The 15575-nt window shown below is 40.9% G+C and overlaps 1 protein-coding gene across 1 annotated transcript in view; it reads left to right on the top strand.

Annotated features, from left to right (window-relative positions):
• The first annotated feature begins 41 nt into the window (after positions 1–41).
• Positions 42–15575, top strand: part of LOC122475742 (membrane cofactor protein-like) — a 36019-nt gene continuing 20485 nt past the window's right edge. The window contains exons 1-4 of the mRNA XM_043567832.1: positions 42–298; positions 7911–8093; positions 8410–8512; positions 14919–15013. Of these exons, the coding sequence (XP_043423767.1) occupies positions 181–298; positions 7911–8093; positions 8410–8512; positions 14919–15013 (499 nt within the window). The 5' untranslated portion in view covers positions 42–180. The remainder of the gene's footprint in view (positions 299–7910; positions 8094–8409; positions 8513–14918; positions 15014–15575) is intronic.

The following is a 15575-nucleotide window of genomic DNA, read 5'->3' as shown; positions in this document are numbered from 1 at the left end:
CCCAGTCCGGAAGTCCTCTCACGCCCGCCCAACTCCGTCACTTCCACTCACTTCCTCAGGCCACGCCCCTGCGCCTGGGAGCCTGACACCTGCGTACGAGGGGGATTGTTGCGTCTGGTACCCGGACTCGGGAAGGTCTTTGCCCGGCGAGCTCCCCGGTTCCCGCTGGTCTCCCGGAAGATGATGGCGTCTTGCGCGCTGTTCCACGCAGATCCCGGCCTCCCCGAGAGGCGCTCTTCACTGTCCTGCTTTGTAATCCTTTTGGTGGCCCCAGTGCTACTGCTACCCATGCCCTCCGGTAAGAGCCTGGATCGGGTGTGCGCTCAAGTGGCGAGCCGGAGCGGGTCTGCGAGCGGGCCGACCGGACCCAGGGCCCCGGAGCTTTCTTTGGTGGGTCGGGAGCAGGCGCGGGCCGGGGGTGCCCCTGGACGTGCTGTGCGAGCACCTATCGGTCGGGGATTCTGGGGTGCCGGAGGTGAAGACTTGTGAGGCGTTGGAGTAAGTCTTGCGGGCGATGGGTGCGGCGGGTGTTTTCCCAGGGCGGATCCCTGACCCCAGCGATAGCTTGCAGTGTGCTTCCGGGCCTGAGCACTTGCGGACCTGGAGTTCAGGGTGAAGGTTTGGTCTTCGTGTTCAGTGCGTGCAGCTGTTGCTAGGATCCGCGCTGTGCCTGTGGGGATATTTGCCCTGTGTTTCTTGGAGGGGTGCTGCCTTGGGAAGAGGGTATAATTTGTGCCGGGCTAGGGGACCCCAGGCTGGGTGTTACCGGGTGTGTGCTTTACGGAAGTGACCAGGCCTATGGTGTCGAGTGTTGGATAAGGAAGGTCTCTGCTTGGTTTACACGGGGGCTGAGAAGCCCCCGTGTGTGTGCAAGCTTGACTCAGAGCCTCTGAGTGCAAAAATGCTGTGGGTCTCTGGGGCTTAGAGTTTGGGAAGGCCACACCTTGCTTTTTGTACCGAAAGACAACAGTCTCCTTGTTGTCCAAGATCATATTGGTGTTGGTCGAATGCTGTTCTTTTTTTTTTTTTTTGGACATAGAATCATCTTCCTGTTCCCATCCAATAGACATTACCCAATTCCATTACCTAATGGCTTTTTGGCCATTTCCTTCTTTTCATTAGGGTGGGTCATATTTGAGGGAATTTTTTTTTAATTTAATTTTATTTATTTTGAGAGAGAGAGTGAGAGAGCCTGCGCTCTCAAGCAGAAGAAGAGCAGAGGCAGGGAGAGAGAATCCCAAGCAGGCGCCCCGCTGTGTGGGGTCAGATGCAGGGCTCCAACTCGCCAACCATGAGATCATGACCTGAGCCAAAGTCAGGAGTTGGAGGCTGAACTGACTGAACCATCCAGGTGCCCACTGAATGAATCAAAAAGATTGGTAGCTTACTGATAAATGAGTATCCTAAGAAATAACATGATAAAAAATGTCAGTGTGGTTTTCTCTTGCACACATTAACAGAAGCTGAAGGCCCGTCCGTTAAATTTGTGTAATGTTTCACTGAATAGGAATGAGTGCTTATAATATGTGTGTGTGTGTGTGTGTGTGTGTGCACGTGTGTTAAAAAAGAGTGCTCGTTGTTTAACACTTAACATTGAAGCAACAACCATTTTCAGCACTTTAGTATATTTCATTCTGTCTATATCTGCACCTGTGTTTCTCTGCCCAAGTTATTTCTAGGAGCCTATTAGGTATACGTTATGTATGCTGCATTCTTTCCTTAGTAGCATTCATTCACCAAATATTTGTCTTCTGTGTGCCAGGTTCTGTGCTGGTCCTCAGGATACACTGGTGAGTGGTGAGCACTCACAAAACTGCCCCATTTGCATGATCCTGATTTCACTATTGATCTGGTTGCAGTCACATCGATGTAAGCAGAGACTGCATTACTCACTGTGAGGCCCCCAGTGCCATGCACACAGTGGCCGTCAAGACATAGTTGCTAAAATCTATTGGGAGTGGCAGACACCAAGCATACTACTGATAAATATGTTGTAGCGCAGAAGTGCTCTGGAGGAAAGGAGCTTGAGTCCCTGACAGCATTTAACTGGAGGCAGGAACAGTTTTCTCTTTAAACAGGCCATGCTCTGCCACTGTGGGGCTTCTGCACTTGCTATTCCCTTAGACTTGGCGCATCCACCCCCGGCCCCTTGTGCCTAAGGCTCCTTCTTGTCCTTCACACTCAGCTGAGATGTTGCCCCCTCGGAAGGCCCCTCTCTGACCACCCCGTCTCAGGTGGACCCACACACTCCACCTCAAATCCCCCGACTGGGAGTCACCCTTGCAAACCTGTGTCTTCTGCTCTCCCCAGTAGAATGCAGAGAGCTCCTCTGTCTTGTCACACTTGTGGTTCCAGATGCCCATTTTCTGCGTCAGCATCAACACTCTTGTATACACATTAAGTACCAGAAAATGAAATAAAGGATTCAGGTGAGGCTTACAGTACCGGAGGAAGGTTCTTTAAAGCATCATGCTTAGGATGGCCTATCCGTGGTGCCTAAGCTAAGGCAGGGGCGCCTGTCAGAGGGGCTCTGTCTTCCACTGTTTATGTAGAGTCTGCAGTGCTCACAATAGTCTTGCTTGATACTGATCATCAAACAGTTCATTTCTGTGTGGGGGGAGTGGAGTGGAGAGGGGCCAGTGGTGGTAAAAAGAAAAGAAAAAGAAGTTTTTAAAAAGGATCAAGGTTAGATTAGCCTTATAGCTAAAAGGGGAAGGAGACTCTGAATGTCATTTGAAATAGAGGAAAGAGACAACTGAAATGAACAGAGTGCAACATGGAAGGGAATAAAACTTAAAAACGAAGAAAAGGGAAATCAAGGCCAAGTGTAAGGTTCAAAGGTAAAATCATGGGGTGCCTGGGTGGCCCAGTCAGTTGAGTGTCCGACTTCAGCTCAGGTCATGATCTTACGATTCGTGAGTTTGAGTCCTGTGTCGGGCTCTGTGCTGATGGGTCGGAGCCTGGAGCCTGCTTCAGATTCTGTGTCTCCCTGACTCTCTGCCCCTCCCCTATTTGCGCTCTGTCTCTCAAAAATAAAGATTAAAAAATACATTTTTTTTAAAGGTAAAATCAGGACAGGTATGAAATTAGGGAAAGTACAGATGAGCCTTCATTATGTTGGGCAGGGAAACAGTGGGAAGGGCGTACACAGTTCAGTTTTGATGCCTCTCATCGTCTCAGGAGAAGGTGTGTAGGCAGACAATGTTGTGCCCGGAAGCTCACCACCTCAGAGGGAGTTAGTTGCCAGCTGCACGAGATGGCAGAAGGGAACATTTGTCCAGTTTCGGGACCAGTCTCATTCTTCCCCAAAGGGTCTGCTGGTTTTGTACAAAACCCACTATCTCCTGTTGTAGGTCATGTCGTTAGGTCTTTTCTTTCTCTCTAATTAAAGAAGCCAAGATCTGTAAGTGCTTACATGCTAGTTTCTTAGTTTCTTTACTCTACGTATTGTAATACCCAGAGGACAGTCCTCCTGGTCAGTTGCTAGGTTACAGAATACTAGGAGATAGGCAACAGAAGAAATGACATGGCCAGATCTTTCTCCAGTGCTTAAAGCTTAAAGATGGTTAGTTTCAATGTCAGATGCATGACAACGTATTCTTCCCCATGGTGTTCTGTTTGACACCAGTGGTCCTTTGAGTGCCATGTTGTTTTGCCTCGCTACTCTGAGGGACATGCTGTGCTTGGTGTTGTGGCTGCATGGATGAATGGAGCCAGCCATGGGAACTGTTAAACACAAAAACATGTGATAGTGACTTGAGAGGTCCATGCAAAGGATGGTGCAAGGGAAGGGGAAGGGGCCCTGCCTCCCCGGGGAAGTGGAAAACGCTTGCTGGAGGAACAGTTGAGTGGATTCAGTGTAAGGAGACGAGAGTTGAACAGGGCTTGCGGGTGAGCAGGTAGGAAGGGTGTTCAGAGCAGAGGGAACGGTGTGATCAGAGGCTTAGCGATGTGACATGGCTTAGGGCATCCATGGACTGTGGGGCTACCCGGTGTGGCAGCAGGAAGACACAGAGGCGAGAGGAAGGCAGAGGACTGGATCACAGAGCAGATCACTGTGACAGCAACAGGATAGTCAAGAATGAACAATCACCATCATTAAAATTCAGACATGATGTTAGCATCTGTCCTTTTAGGGCACCTTGAGCCCTTTTGTTTGACTTGGCACATGGCAAGTCTAAACCAGAGTTCCTTTAATTTCTCTAGACTCAGTAGAAGATCATTTCTTGAGGACCACGTTGTAGATTGTTGGTGTAAGCGCGGGAGGGTTTCAGACGAATGTGGTGGGAAGAAGTGTTGGTAGTGGAACCAGGCTGCCTGGCTGAAAGGTGGGTGGTAGGTAAGGAGGCCTATTCATAAATGCTAGTAGCAATGTAGATAGAAATGATGGTGATCTGAACTCAAAGGAAAGGCAGAATAAAAGAGAAGGAACAGGAATTTCTGTTTTGAAGACCATCTATATTTAACTCAAGAACAAAAAACCCCAAATACTCTAATGAAAAATAGAAGGCATGAACAGACATTTCTATTTCTATAAGAAGACAGACAAATGGCCAAGAGACACATGAAAAGGTGCTCAACATCACCAGTCATCAGAGAAAGCAAAACAAAACCACAATGAGATCCCACCTCACACTTGTCAGAATGGCCAAAATCCAAAATACAAGGTTGTGGGTAAAAAGTCCTCCTCGTCTACTCTTGGTGGGAATTCAGACTGGTGCAGCCACTGTGGAAAACATAGAAGATTAAGAATACAATTACTGTATGATTCATAATTCCACTACTAGGTATTTACCCAAAGAATGTGAAAACACTAATTTGGTAAGAGACATGCATCCCTATGTTTATTGCAGCATTAACTTACAATAGCCCAGATACGGGAGCAACCGAAGGGTGAGTTGATAGATGAATGGATAAAGAAGCTATATACAATGGACCGTTACTTAGTTATGAAAAAGAATGGAATTTTGCTATTTGCAGCAAGAGGGTATAATGCTAAGTGAAATAAGTCAGTGAAAGACAAATACTCTACGATTTCACTCATACATTGAATTTAAGAAACCAAACAAATGAACAACAAAAAAGATAAACTAAAAAACAGACTCATAAATATAGAGAAGAAACTGGTGGTTATTAGAGGGTAGGTGGGTGGGGAGATGAATGAAATAGGTGGAGGGGATAAAGAGTATGTTTATCGTGATGATCACTGTGTAATGTATAGAGTTGTTGAATCACTGTATTGTACACCTGAAAACTAATAACACTGTATGTTAATTATACAGGAATTGAAATTTTAAAACCCATCTATTTTGTTTGCTGGGCATGTGTAAGTATGAAAAGAATCAAGAGACCACACTTTGGCTTCAAAATGTTATCGGAGGTAGCGTGACATTTCCAAGTGGAGCATGTGGGTGGGCAATTGGATATATACATTTGGCACCCTGGGTAGAGATTGAGGATGGGGACCAGGATGCGGGAGGCAATGCCTCTCAGTGATAATAAGGTCATGGGAGTATACATATTCACCCTGAGGGATCTGCAGAATGAAGTAACACGAATTCCTAGAGCAAGCCATCAGGAATATCACATTATCCAATCAAGCAGAGAACAAAGGGTAGCCAGAGGGTTAAAAAAGAAAAAAAAAAAAAAATCAGTGTTCCGAGCAAGAGAAGAAACTATTGTAAAACAGTGTAATATTGGACTCAGTTATTATAGTGTATAAAGCTTGCAAACCAAGTTGTGAACTTTGCATGTTTTTGAAAGCATGTCTTATAATTATACGTGTTAGGAGGAAGAAATACTTCAAATTAGTTGAATGGATAAATCATCCAATTGACATTTCTTTTTCCATACAGGTCACTATATATGAAAGTCATATTTGGAATTCTAAAATTCTTATTTGGTTTCAATATAGTTACTGAAGTTGAATGCATAAAACAAGGAATACTTGCATAATTTAATCAGAGGAATGCTGTTACTTGATTTATTTCTTGGTGGTTCCAGGATTTCTAATGACGTGGTGCATTTGTATCTAGAATGGAATTATATTAGCATTTCTAGCTTTTTTCCCCCCTATTATAAAATGACTCAGGGTATTCGTTTTAATGTAAATGTCATGTTATTAATAAAATTCATCTCTTTATTAATCCTCTTTTTAATGCTTTTAATTGCTATGACTTTTTGTTTGCTTTTTGCTTTTGTTCTGATTTGGACAGTTGATTGAGGAACATTCACATATCTTGGTCAGCAGAGTGGTAATGTGGAAAACATATTGCCAGTAGGCGGATTTGAGGACATGATGTAAAGGAAATGTTGGACGGTGTTTATAGATACAATTTTAGAATTTAGGACTATGGTGTAAAAGGAGAGTAATATTTCACTTGAGTAGAGTTCTCTTGACCAGTCTCTTAATCTGAAGTAAGACGGAGATCCAGGGAGTAAGAAAGAAAAGTTTCTTCAGGGATCAAAGTAGATCTGTCTCCTTTGTCCTTAGGTCCTCACCCTTACAGGAGAGGCCTCCATGTTCTTTGAGCCCTTTAGGACTTTACTGGATGTGTCTCCATCGTGTTGTTTTACATAATTGTTCTGACAGATCTGTTTGGTTTTCAAGCTCATGGTTAATTGAAAGGGAAGAGGAATTGCTGAAGTAGAAATGACACTATTCTAGGGAGGGGAAAAAAACCCCTCCCTTCACCCCCTCAAAATTCTAAAAGCATAGCAGTATCGTAGCACTCCTGGAGGTGTATATTGGATAAACAGCCCAGACAGCTGCATTCAGGGAGCTTCTGAAAGAATGTGTGATCCATTGATCAGTGGAGGAAGATGAAATCATACTTAAAATAATGTCCCCCAAAGCAACATATTTTTCATGTAATGCTATTGAGAGTAGTCAATTTTGAGTGGTGCCTGGCTGGCTCAGTCAGAAAAGCCTGCGACTCTTGATCTTGGGGTCATGAGTTTGAGCCCCACATTAAGTGTAGAGATTACGTAAATAAATAAACTTAAAAAAAGGATTTCAGAATAGTAAATTTTGATATTTAAATGGTATTTATTCACTTATAAAATGCCCAGTTCACTAATATGAAACAAGAAATGAAGTCTTGTATTTTGAAAGACTTTAGTGAATATTTATTTTGATCTATGAAATACGTTACGCTTATTTAATAATCACTTGTTACTATAGCATTTCGTAAGCACCCACTGGGTACAGTAATAGAAAAAGAAGACATATGATCCCTTACCTCTAGGAATTTGCCTTCTGAGAGGAAACTAAGCCTGAAGTGACAAGTTATTTTAGTTTGTTTCAGGCTATGGAAGAGTATTCAGAGCAGAGTGCTACATATACTATAGAAGGCTTCTTAGAGGAAGGGCAATTATTCATAGTTTGGGTTTTTGTTTTTTTTTTTTTTTTCATTTTTGAAAGAGACAGTGTGAGTTGAGGAGGGGCAGAAAGAGAGGGAGAGAGAGACTCCCAAGCGGGCTCAGGGCCCGATCTCACAAAACTGTGAGATCATGACCCGAGCTGAAACCAAGAGTTGCACCCTTAACTGACTGAGCTACCCAGGCACCCTGAGGAGAGGCGAGTTTTGAAATGAATTTAGAAAAAGATGGGGAAGGATGCTTTTTTACATATATCGTTAAGACAAAAACCAGTGATTTTGTGTCTTCAAGGTATTGTTGAAAGAAAATTCATCCTATTCCCCAAACCTAGTAGGATATTATTTTTATTTAAAACGAGCAAGGCACATCCTTGACTGCTATCACAACTTTGGTAAAGGAATGGAAGAATCATTTAAAATCTTGGATTTTTCCTTCTATTCCGTATTACATTCCTGCTGGGAGACCACAGTCCCTGGTTGGTGACAGAGAGAAAATACTTCATTTTCATGTTCTCATTCTCTTATCCCTAGATGCCTGTGACCCTCCGCAGTACAACTCTATGAGGCCAACTGTTGTTAAATCCAGTTATAATCCTGGGGAAAATGTACAATTTCAGTGTCGCCCAGGATACAAGCGTATTGTGCCTCTTCTTCCCGTATCTTCTGTTTGTTACCCTAATAACACATGGACACCTCTCCAGGAGGCTTGTACAAGTAAGTGTACAGATTTTTTTTTTTTATTGCTCTAGAGATTTCACACATTTGAGATTGCATATTCCACTAGTGCAGTGATTGTTTTCTCATGTGAATGTAGGTTTTAAATAGTAGTTTTTCAGTCCTCGAAAAATCCCCAAGGAATCTTTTTCTTGGCAATTGGTTATCTGGTTAAATGTGAATCTTAAGTTTGGCTTTATAATAGTCAAAAATAGAAAATACTCTCATGAATTCAGATAAGCAATGCAGAATTTTTATTTTAATTCAAGTATTTTGAAATTGAAATGAAACAACAAATTTGAAAATTTTCTTTTAGAAAAATCATGTCAGCATCCAGGAGATCCCGTAAATGGCCATATGGTCAGCGTAAATGGAAGTTTTCTCTTTGGATCACAGGTTCACTATGCTTGTAATGAGGGGTAAGTAAATTGTTCCTTAGAGGAAATAAGGTAAATATTCCTAATTCCATTTTTGTTTTGCTTCTCTTCATAAGCGTTCCCATAAAGTTGATTGCATTTTCCTCCTATTGACAAGTCGTACTTACCACCTAACAAGGCTCAGGCTTTTTATGGAAACTGAAAAGATGTGTAATTAGTAGAAAGAAATTTAAATGAAGAAAAACAAAATTCTATAATATTTACCATATCTACTATAAATCTATTGTGAGCATTAACAATGGTGACTTCATTTTTTACAATAAAGTGCACCCTATTTAAAATGGCCAACTCTCAGTTGAAGTTGGGCTTATAGAAATGAAAGACCAAATTGCCAACTGAAGATATTCTTATATTGAGAGCAGACCAAAATTCACCTGGTTAACCTGAACTGTTATGTTGATCAAGATCTGTTAGTTAGAATTTTGTGATTGTTACAAAGGTTAAGTATCTCAAAAAGAGGTATTGAGCACTTAAGAATAACAGCCTTTGAGGCATCTGAGTGGCTTGGTTGGTTAAGCATCTGACTTCAGCTCAGGTCATGATCTCAAGGCTCATGAGTTCAAGCCCCACATCGGACTCTGTGACTACAGCTCAGGGCCTGGAGCCAGCTTTGGATTCTGTGTCTCCCTCTCTATCGGCCCTTCCCTGACTCACACTGTGTCTTTCTCTCTCTTTTTCAAAAATAAACATAAAAAATTTTTTTTAAAAAGATTAACAGCCTTTGTTCTATAGGGTTCTTTCAGTAGTCTATATTGGGGATACTGGACATTTATGAAAAATGTTCATTTAGAAGGTAAACGGAATACAATATGAAAATGCGTCTGATTTTTTTTTTATATTGTCTTTTATCCTGCTACTTTGCTGAATTCATTTATTAGTGCTACTAACACTTGTTTTGTTCTGGTGGAATCTTTATGATTTTCTATAGATAAGATCACATTGTCTACAAACTGATAATTTTACTTCTTCGTTTCCAGTTTGGATGTCTTTTATTTCTTTTTCTTGCCTAATTGCTATGGCTAGAACTTCCAGTACTATGTTGAATAGAAATGGTAAAAACAGGCATCCTTGACTTGTTCTTGATCTTAAAGGAACACCTTTCAGCTTTTCACCATTGAGTATAATATTTGCTGTGGGTTTTTCATGAATGGCCTTTATTATCTTAAGATAGTTTTCTTGTCTTCCTAGTTCATTGAATATATTTACCATGAAAGAGTGTTCAATTTTGTCAAATGCTTTTTCTGCATCAATTGAGATAATTGTGTGGTTTTTGTCCATTCTGCTGATGTGGCATATGACATTGGTCATTTTTCATATGTTGAACCATCCTTGCATCCCAGGAATAAATTTTGCTTGTTCATCGTATGTAATATGCTACTGAATTTTATTGGTTAGTATTTTTTTTTTATTTTTTTTTTCAACATTTATTTATTTTTGGGACAGAGAGAGACAGAGCATGAACGGGGGAGGGGCAGAGAGAGAGGGAGACACAGAATCGGAAACAGGCTCCAGGCTCTGAGCCATCAGCCCAGAGCCCGACGCGGGGCTCGAACTCACGGGCCGCGAGATCGTGACCTGGCTGAAGTCGGACGCTTAACCGACTGCGCCACCCAGGCGCCCCTGTTGGTTAGTATTTTTTGATGATTTTTTGCATCATGGTTCATAAGAAGTATTGGTCTGTAGCTTTATTTGCTTGTAGTGTCTTTTGGTATCATGTTGATGCTGGTTTCATTGAATGAATTAGGAAGATTTCCCTCCTCTTAAATTTTTTGGAGAAGTTTGAGAAGGATAAGTATTAGTTCTTTAAATGTTTAGTGGAATTCACCCATGAAACCATCAGGTCTGGGGTTTTTCTTTATTGAGAGACTTTCGATTACTGATTCAATCTCCTTACTAGTTATAGGTGAGTAAGTAATTGTAATTTCTGTTTCTTCATGGTTTAGTTTTGGTAGCCTTTGTGTTTCTAGGAATTTGTCCATTTTATCCAGGTTATCCAACTTGTTGGTGCAAAACTGTTAATAGAACTCTTTTATTATATTTTATATTTCTGTAGAATCAATAGTAATGTTCCCACTTGCATTTCTGATTTCAATAAATTGAGTCTTCTCTCTCTCTTAGTCCATCTAACTAAGGTTTGTGAATTCAGTTGATCTTTACAAAGAACCAACTTTTGGTTTTTCTCCTCTATTTTATTTATCTCCTCTCTAATCTTTAATACTCCCTTCTGCTAGGTTTGGGTTTAGTTTATTTTGACAGAAAGAAAGAATTGAGTTGGGGAGGGTCAGAGAAGGAGAGAGAATCCTAAGCAGGCTATGTGTTGTCAGCACACAGCCCAACACAGTTTGATCCTATAAACTCTGAGATCATGACCTGACACAAAATCAAGAGTCAGATGCTCAACTGACTGAGCCACCCAGGTCCCCCTGGATCATGCATGTGTTTTCATCCATTCTGCTGATCGCTGTCTTTTGATTGGAGAATTTAATCCGTTTACATTTAAAGTAATTACTGGCAAGAGGCACGTCTGAAATTGTGCTATTTTTTTCTATATGCCTTATACCTTTTTATGTCCCTCATTTCCTGTATTACTGTTTAATTTTTTGTTTAGTTTATTTTTACAGTGAAATGTTTAAATTCCTCTCTCATTTCCTTTTGTGTATATTCTACAGCTATTTTGTTTATAGTTACCATGGGGACTACAGTTAACATCCTACATTCTTAGCACTCCAGTTTGAATTTACACCAGGTTAGCTTCAATAAATTACAAAAACTGCTCATTTACAGCTTCATCCCCACCCTTTTGGTTGCTGATGCCGCACTGATCTCTACACTAATAATTGTAATACTAGCTTCTGCACTAATAACTTATTTTCTTCTAAAAGATTGGTGTCTTAAATCATATAGAAAACAAAAATTTTACTTACAAACCATTGTTACAATAATACTAGCTTTTAATGTTGCCCAGGTATTTACTTTATTGAGATCTTTATCCATACAGCTTCAAGTTACTTTTTAGTGTCCATTCATTTCACCTCGTAGACTCCCTTGGACATTTCCTACAAGCGAAATTGTAGTCACAAACCGTTGGTCACAAACTCCCTCAGATTTTTTTTTCTGGGGAAGTCTTGATTTCTCCCTCACTTTTGAAGGACAGTTTTACTGGATAGAGGAATTTTGATTGCCAGTTCTTTTTCTTTTAGCCCTTTGAGCTTTCAGTCCATCCACTATCTTCTGACCTCTAAGTCCTGATGTGAAATCTGTTGATAATCTTATTTAGGATCCCTCCTAGGCGATAATTCACTTCTTTCTCCCAGCTTTCAAGATTCTCTGTCTTTGTCTTTGTCTTTTGAAAGTTTCTTACGCTTTCTAGTGTGGGTCTCTATGCATTCTTCTTACTTGGAGTTTGTTGAGCATTTTAGATGTTTATATTCACAACTTTCATCAAAATTGGGAAGTTTCCAACCATTATTTCTTCAGATATTCTCTGTGCCCTTTCTATCTTCTTCTGATTGTCTTACAGCATGTATGTTGGCTAGCATATTGGTGTCACCTAAGTACCTGTGGTTGTCTACTTTTCTTCAATCTTTTCTCTTTCTGCTCCTCAGACTCCATAATTTCCATTGCCCTCTCTTCACCAATTCTTTCTTCTGCATGTTCAAATCTGTATTCAATTCCCTAGTGAATTTTTCATTGTAGTTATTATGCTTTTCAACTCCAGAATTTCATTTTGGTTTTGTTGTAGGTTTTCTATCTCCAGTAGATGTTTCCATTTTCTTCACACATTGTTTTCTTGACTTTCTACATTTCTTCCTTTAATTCTTTGAGCATCTTTAAGACTTTTATTTTAAAGTCTTTGTCTAGTTCTGTTAATTTCTGTTAATGCATATTTTCCTTTGAATGGACCAGACTTTCCTCTTTCTTTGCATACCTTGTAACTTTTGTTGAACTGTACATTTGAATCTACTAATGTGCTAACTCTGGAAATCAGATTCTCCTCTTTCCCTAGGGTTTGCCATTTTATGTTATTCTTGTAGGCTGTCTCCATGCGAAGGATCAGCCTGACATGTAAACTGAAGGTCTTTTCAGTTTTTTCTAGCCTTTCTCTGGGCATGCACATTCACTTTTACTTTTTCCCACACATGCAATTGTCTTTCAGTGTTCTAGTCTTTAATGTCTGGCTCCTGAGAGGAGAAAAATGAAACATGAAATGAGGAGCAGAGGGCACTGGATGTTTAGTCCCCTAGAAGTCACTTCAGGCTGGTAGAAGGGGGGTTACAAGAGTTAGGGGCAGGTGTGACAACAGTAACTGCCTGCCTCACTGCTTCTCTGTGATCAGAAGCAGAGTTCAGTGATAAGAGCACAGATCCCCGCTATTTGGAGGACAGAGTCTTTTTTTGCCCACCCTGGATCTCCCAACTGCTTCTAAGCTGCTCCAAGAACGCATGCATAGCTGCCTGCTGGGGGGTGGAGGATGGGTACCTGACACTCTGCTGAGATGAAATTGACTGAAATCAATGCAGTTTACCTGTCCAAGTCTTTCCTGGGAAGTTGTAAACCATCAGCAGACTCCCTAGTTCTAAAATATTTACATCACATAGATCCTAAGAGTGCAGTTGTCTTCTAGATCAAGAGACAGATTCCTGGTGCTTACCACCTTGCCATTGTTCCAGAATAATCTCCTAATACATTTTAATAGAGAATCAGTGATTGACTGATTCTGGGGAAAAATTCAGCTAGAAGCATTTGCAGGCAGTTTCACTGTCTGTTTTTTAACTTGGTCCAGTAAAAATATTGGAGCATGCTGTCACCATAGGCATACCTCAGAGGTGGAGGGTTTGGTTCCATAACCCCTCAATAAAGCAAGTATTTCAAAAAAGTGAGTGAAATTACTTATTGGGTTTTCTAGTGCATATAAAAGTGAGGTTTATACCATAATGGAGTCTAGTAAATGTGCAATAGCATTATATATTAAAAAAAAAACAACGTACATACCTTAAAGATAAGTTTATACAGAGACGCGGAGTGAGCCAATGCTGTTTGAAAAATGCACTGATTGACTTGCATGTTGTAGTATTGGCACAGACCTTCAATTTATTAAAGAAAATACAGTATCTGCCAAGTGCACAGAAAAAAAACAACGCAATAAAACGAGGTATGCCTATAGTTATTTAGAGATAGCTTGTTAGGCACTTTAAGGAACAGTAAAAATTTAAGACCTATTCTCTTCTCAGAGAAGTTGTAGCCTTATTGAGAAACAAAATACATACAAAAAGATGTCAAAACAAAGTAGCAAATGAATAGTCCCAAATAAATATAATGATTCATGATCATTACAATGAGAGTTCAGGAGAAGAGAGTACTGTGAGTTTAAATCATCAGAGAAGATAATGAGTAGGCATATCCCTGAGCTACTCCTTGTTAGAAAGATACTATGGGGACACCTCGGTGGCTCAGTCAGTTGAGGAGCCAGCTCTTGGTTTCGGCTCACGTCATGATCCCACGGTTCGTGGGATATAGCCCCACATCAGGCTCTGCACTGTCAGCTTCTCTCTCCCTCTCTTTCGGTACCCCCCCCCCCAAAATTGAATAAGCATTTATAAAAACAGATACTGTGATGTAAACATGAATAAGAACTAAAACTCACCTAACACTTGCTATGTGCCAGATGGCAACTCATCTAATCCTCAAAAGAGCTCCATGATGAGGGTGCCTGGGTGGCTCAGTCGGTTAAGCGTCCGACTTCGGCTCAGGTCATGATCTTGCGGTCCGTGGGTTCGAGCCCTGCATCGGGCTCTGTGCTGACAGCTCAGAGCCTGGAGCCTGTTTCAGATCCTGCGTCTCCCTCTTTCTCTGACCCTCCTCTGTTCATGCTCTCTCTCTCTCTGTCTCAAAAATAAATACATGTTAAAAAAAGAGCTCCATGATGTATATGCTGTTATCCTCTTTGGCGGGATGAGGAAGGTGAGCAAGAGGAACATTAAGGGACTTGCCTGAGGTCAGATAGAAAGCGAGTCATGGAGCTGGGACTCAGCTCCATCCAGGCAAGCCCTAGGGCCTAATCTCTCTGCTTGGTTGTTCTGACTGAGAAGAATGGCCAGAGCATAGAAGTGAATGTGTAATGTGATGGCTGGAGATAGCAGAGAGGCCAGACTGACAGATGTGACAGATTTATTTAGAAATCTTTGCTCTAGGCCAGTGTATATTTCAGTGCAGAAATTCTTTATTTGGTTACGTTGCAGCTATGGTTACCATTCCCATTATATGTCCCTTAAGGAACTTCTTCCTCAAACTACTGTAGTAGAGAAAAACAGCCATGTGAAATGTTTTTTCATTGCTCTACACATCTTGTTAACTGCTGAAGAATCCAGTAACTTTTTTTCTTTTCTAGTTATCGATTATTTGGGTCAAAAGTTATTTATTGTGAACTTTCTAGTATCGACGATAATACAATGACTTGGAGTGATAATCCCCCTCTATGTAGTAGTAAGTATATGCTTTCTTTTGAATTTAGAGGGTTAGTCTTTAAAATAGCAGCACTTTCAACAGTAGCCAAATGATGGAAAGAGCCTAAATGTCCATCAACTGATGAATGGATAAAGAAATTGTGGTTTATATACACAATGGAATGAGAAAGAATGAGAAAGAATGAAATATGGCAATGAGAAAGAATGAAATATGGCCTTTTGTAGCAACGTGGAGAGTGTTATGCTAAGTGAAATAAGTCATACAGAGAAAGACAGACACCATATGTTTTCACTCTTTTGTGGATCCTGAGACTTAACAGAAGGCCATGGGGGAGGGGAAGGGGAAAAAAAAAGTTATAAAGAGGGAAGGAGGCAAACCATAAGAGACTCTTAAAAAACTGAGAATAAACTAAGGGTTGATGAGGGGTGGGAGGGGAGGGGAGGTGATGGGTATTGAGGAAGGCACCTGTTTGGATGAGCACTGGGTGTTGTATGGAAACCAATTTGAAAATAAATTTCATATTAAAAAAATAAAGTCTTATAACAACAACAACAACAAAAATAAAATAAAATTTTGCTGT

This window comes from Prionailurus bengalensis, chromosome E4, assembly GCF_016509475.1.
Source record: "Prionailurus bengalensis isolate Pbe53 chromosome E4, Fcat_Pben_1.1_paternal_pri, whole genome shotgun sequence".
NCBI lineage: Eukaryota > Metazoa > Chordata > Mammalia > Carnivora > Felidae > Prionailurus > Prionailurus bengalensis.
The sequence above is the reverse complement of the archived record's forward strand: the minus strand, read 5'-3'. Positions and strand labels throughout refer to the sequence as shown.